This window comes from Cucurbita pepo, chromosome LG02, assembly GCF_002806865.2.
Source record: "Cucurbita pepo subsp. pepo cultivar mu-cu-16 chromosome LG02, ASM280686v2, whole genome shotgun sequence".
NCBI lineage: Eukaryota > Viridiplantae > Streptophyta > Magnoliopsida > Cucurbitales > Cucurbitaceae > Cucurbita > Cucurbita pepo.
This window is the reverse complement of record NC_036639.1, coordinates 8628447-8632533: the sequence shown is the minus strand read 5'-3', so window position 1 is coordinate 8632533 and position 4087 is coordinate 8628447. Positions and strand designations below refer to the sequence as shown.

The window sequence follows — 4087 nt, the reverse complement described above, 5'->3', positions numbered from 1 at the left end:
GCAAGAATGCAATAGGCTAATGTGGTGATCACCATTGACCCAACAAGACCAATAGGTATATCTTTAGCAGGGTTCTTAGTTTCCTCAGCCATTGTCGAAACGGCGTCGAATCCAACGTATGCAAAGAACAAAACGGCAGAGGCTACGAAGATGCCACGAGGGCCATAGGGGGCAAAGGGAGTGAAGTTTTTCGGGTTGGCCTTGGTGAGGCCGGCAATGACAATGAAGAGGATGATGGCAACGTGGAAAATGGAAGCAACATAGTTGAAGCGGGAGGAGCCTTTGGTGCTGGCTACAGCCAAGGTGCAAATGACGACGATCACAATGATGGCGATGGGGTCGAGCTGGTTGTAGGAGTCGGGGAAAGACGAGACGTGGATGCGAAAATCGTTCGGATGGTGATTGCACAAAGTTGCAAAGTATGAAGTCCATGAACGGGCCACAGCAGCGCTGCCAATTACATATTCGAGGAGGATGTTGCCCGCTGCGATGAATGCAACGAAGTCTCCTAGTTCTACCCTTAGGTAGGCGAATGATCCACCTGAACAAATAATTAAGATGGATTCGTGTAGTTAGTAATTTAGGAAAAACCAAAAGGAAATCTAAAATAATTTTAAATTTGGATTATTGCCAAAGTATGGTCTTTATATTTATATCTATTTTATACTTCTTGAATTCAAAATCTAAATTTTTTTTCAACCAATTAAGATGTCATAATAAAAATTTCAATAGAACATCATTTCATGTCATTATCTCTACCACAAAAATAAGACCACTTCATTGAAGAAGAAAAAAAAAAAAAGAAAAAAAAGCACACATTATAAACTTTTTTAATTTTTTTTTTAAATATTCAAAATAGTATTACTGTTAGACATTTTTAAATACTGATAAGAAATAGATAAGCAGTCTCCATTCATATATTGAGTTTTAAAATTTTTAAAAATTTTCTTTTTATTTAGAAGTTAAGGTATAATTCTTTTCTAGAGTATCTCTAATAAAATTAAAAGATAATTTTTTAATAGTCAACCGACATAAAAGAATTAGTAAACCTTAATTCATTAAGGTAAAAAGAATGAAATAATTAATAAAAGATTAAAAAATACAGGGATAAATGTATAAAATTTTAAAAATAGAAATTAATTTGAAAAATTAATAATAAAATATATAATATTTTGACCACAAACGGAGACAAAATAGAAAAAGGCACGTACCAGCTGCTGGAATCTCCACAGCAAATTCAGTGTAACAAAAGACAGAAAGCATGGCGGAGACACCGGAGACGACATAAGACAATAACCGATGTTGTATGATGACACATGCCCCATAGTTTTGCAAATGTCATATGCTTGATATGCGTGAAATGTTTATGAAATGATGTGATGCGTTTGACGATATGTTTGAGATGTGTTACGTGAATGATATAATATATGTTATGGTACCATGTGTTTAACGATATGTTTAAGATATGTTATTTCTATTTTCTTGTCTTAAATTAAACGTGTAAGTTCATGGCTTCATTTGCAGATATTGTATTTCGAACTACCACCTATGTTATTTATGGAATTCATGTGGTGATGCTTCTAATTTAAGCAAGAATATTAAGGACGTTACATTAAGAGTGTGATATGTGATGAGAGAATGTGGGTTGTCCTGCATGATTTATTATGCCATAAAGAAAAATAAGGGAACCTCATGCATATTTGTATGTTTACATGCATCGGGATACTTCTCCGTATGACGAGTACGGACGCGTACACTATGAGACAAAAATGATTATCATGCTTACCATAGTTCAACGATATTCGCTATTCCTTCTGGGTGTTCGACAATAGTCTAGAGGAGCTAGCCTGACCAATCAATCTAGAGGGTGCGCGAGCCTGCCTAGTGGGCCCATGCTCGCACATGTGTGTAGTGTGCAGAGAAGTACCATATATCCCACTTGCAAGTCTGGAATGTAGATTTAGAGAATACGATTTAAAATGATAGGTCTCACCGTTATGCATATGTTTGCATTCACCAACACCAATAGTGGGATCACTTAAGAAGTATTTCTTAAAATATTGACGACTTATATTATTCTTAAATTTCAAGTAAAGGCAACACATCCATGTGTGGTTGACGATTATGGAACCTGTGTTAGTGTAGTTGCATTTTCACTTCTTAGATATTAGGTTAGATTAGGGCATCGTTTTAATTTTTTCTTTGATTTTATTTATATTTCATATTGGAATTTTCGTTGTTTTTGTTTTAAGACTCTTAATGCAGACGTATAAGTTCATAACATTATTTATTATTTTATAGAAGATTTCCACATAAAATTTATGTTAGGGCATGCAGTAAAAAAATAATAATTAAACAAATCAACTAATCTCATCTCTCCTCCAACCTCTCACACGCCCACTTTTCCCTCAATATTCATAGTCATATATTTGATATGTGTGAATTGTTTATGAATCGATATGACTATGATATGATATGTTATAATATGTGAATGGTATGATAACTCTTACATTATGATATAGGATACGAGAATGATGCGTTGAATGTAATGTAATGATATGACTAAAATATTATTAATATAACGACACGGTTAGGTTATGTATAGAAAATGATATGATTATGATAGATTGATAAAACTATATGGTTAGGGTACGTTTGGAAAATAATATGACTAAGGTATGTCCATGAAATGATACGACTATGAGATGTATAAGGACAATAAGGTTATGGCAAGATTAAAAATACGATATGACTAGATATGCATATGGAGACAATATGCCTATGAAATGTTTACGAAATGATACGATTATGATATGACATATGAATGACGAATATATATATATATATATGTTGTAATACGATATGAAAATGATATGATATATGTTCTGGTACGATGTATGTAATAAATTGATATGTTTATGTTATGGTATATTGTGATACGATATGTTATGGTATGATATGTATATGATGAAAATTTTTATGTTTGGAAATATGGAAACGTTATGATATGGCATATGTATGTAAAATGATTGATATGATGTGATTGACATGCAAAACGACAAACTAGCATGAAATACAACTCTAATAAACGCATGAAAGATATGATAAAATTGGATGACTTCAGGACAAAATTGGATGTGTAGCACTTTCCTACGCATGTGCAAGCATGAGTCTTCAAGTAGCTTGAATTAACATATCATAACTTTAATTTTTAAAAAAAACGCTAATAAATGTTTTTATAACATCATATACAAGTCATCTATTCATATTCTATTATAGCATGAGCTGTTAAGACTCGTAGAAAATACTATAAAAAGTATGCGATATCATTTTTAGTAAGTTATTGTAACAACTTTAGATTAACAATTAAATTTAAGTTTAAAGAAAGCAAGCAATATGAAGTGTTGGACAAGGATACATATTACAAAGCTGTGCTTACTCCTTATATTACCCAACACAAGATCTCGAACAAAAAGTGAATATTTATAGTCGCTTATATATCTATTTCGATTAAGATAAATGGGTTGTTCGTACCTGAATGAGACTTGGTAAAAAAGAACTCGATGTGATGGCTTTTACCTAAACTCTTCTACCTAAAACAATAGAGTTCTTCAAATTTATTTATGGTTTTTTGATATACATAACCGCTTGATATCAACTAGAATCAGATAATTGTCTTATGCCAACAAATAGCACCTTCCTAATTCTACCCGGAATACATAGATTTAAAGGCTCTAAATGAGCTGTACAATCCCATTCTTATCTGTAACGACCCTAAATTTCCACATACTCAGAGTCGCTACTAACGTCTCATGCTCATCTATAATGCGAAAATATAACTCTTACATGAACATAGTTGATAACGTAAACTTCAAAAAAAAAACGTTTAAAACAACTTCTTCTCTGGAAAACATAGTCATGGTCTTACGTGTTTAAGTATGAAATACTAAAATTTAGAGAAAACAAAAACAAATACAAAATAATTTAAAACAATGAAATGCAAAACAACCTATTCTAACTTAAGACTAGAAATTTAAATATGAATCTACCCTATGCACGTGCCACAGTCTCTGCTCGCGATGCCGCC

At 32.4% G+C, this 4087-nt stretch overlaps 1 protein-coding gene across 1 annotated transcript in view; it reads right to left on the bottom strand.

Moving 5' to 3' along the window:
• LOC111788422 (cationic amino acid transporter 1-like) overlaps positions 1–1263 on the bottom strand; it is a 6516-nt gene extending 5253 nt beyond the window's left edge. Inside the window, exons 1-2 of the mRNA XM_023668759.1 lie at positions 1212–1263; positions 3–541 (exon numbers count right to left, since the gene is read on the bottom strand). Coding sequence (XP_023524527.1) covers positions 3–541; positions 1212–1263 — 591 coding nt within the window. The remainder of the gene's footprint in view (positions 1–2; positions 542–1211) is intronic.
• Positions 1264–4087: the final 2824 nt, after the last annotated feature.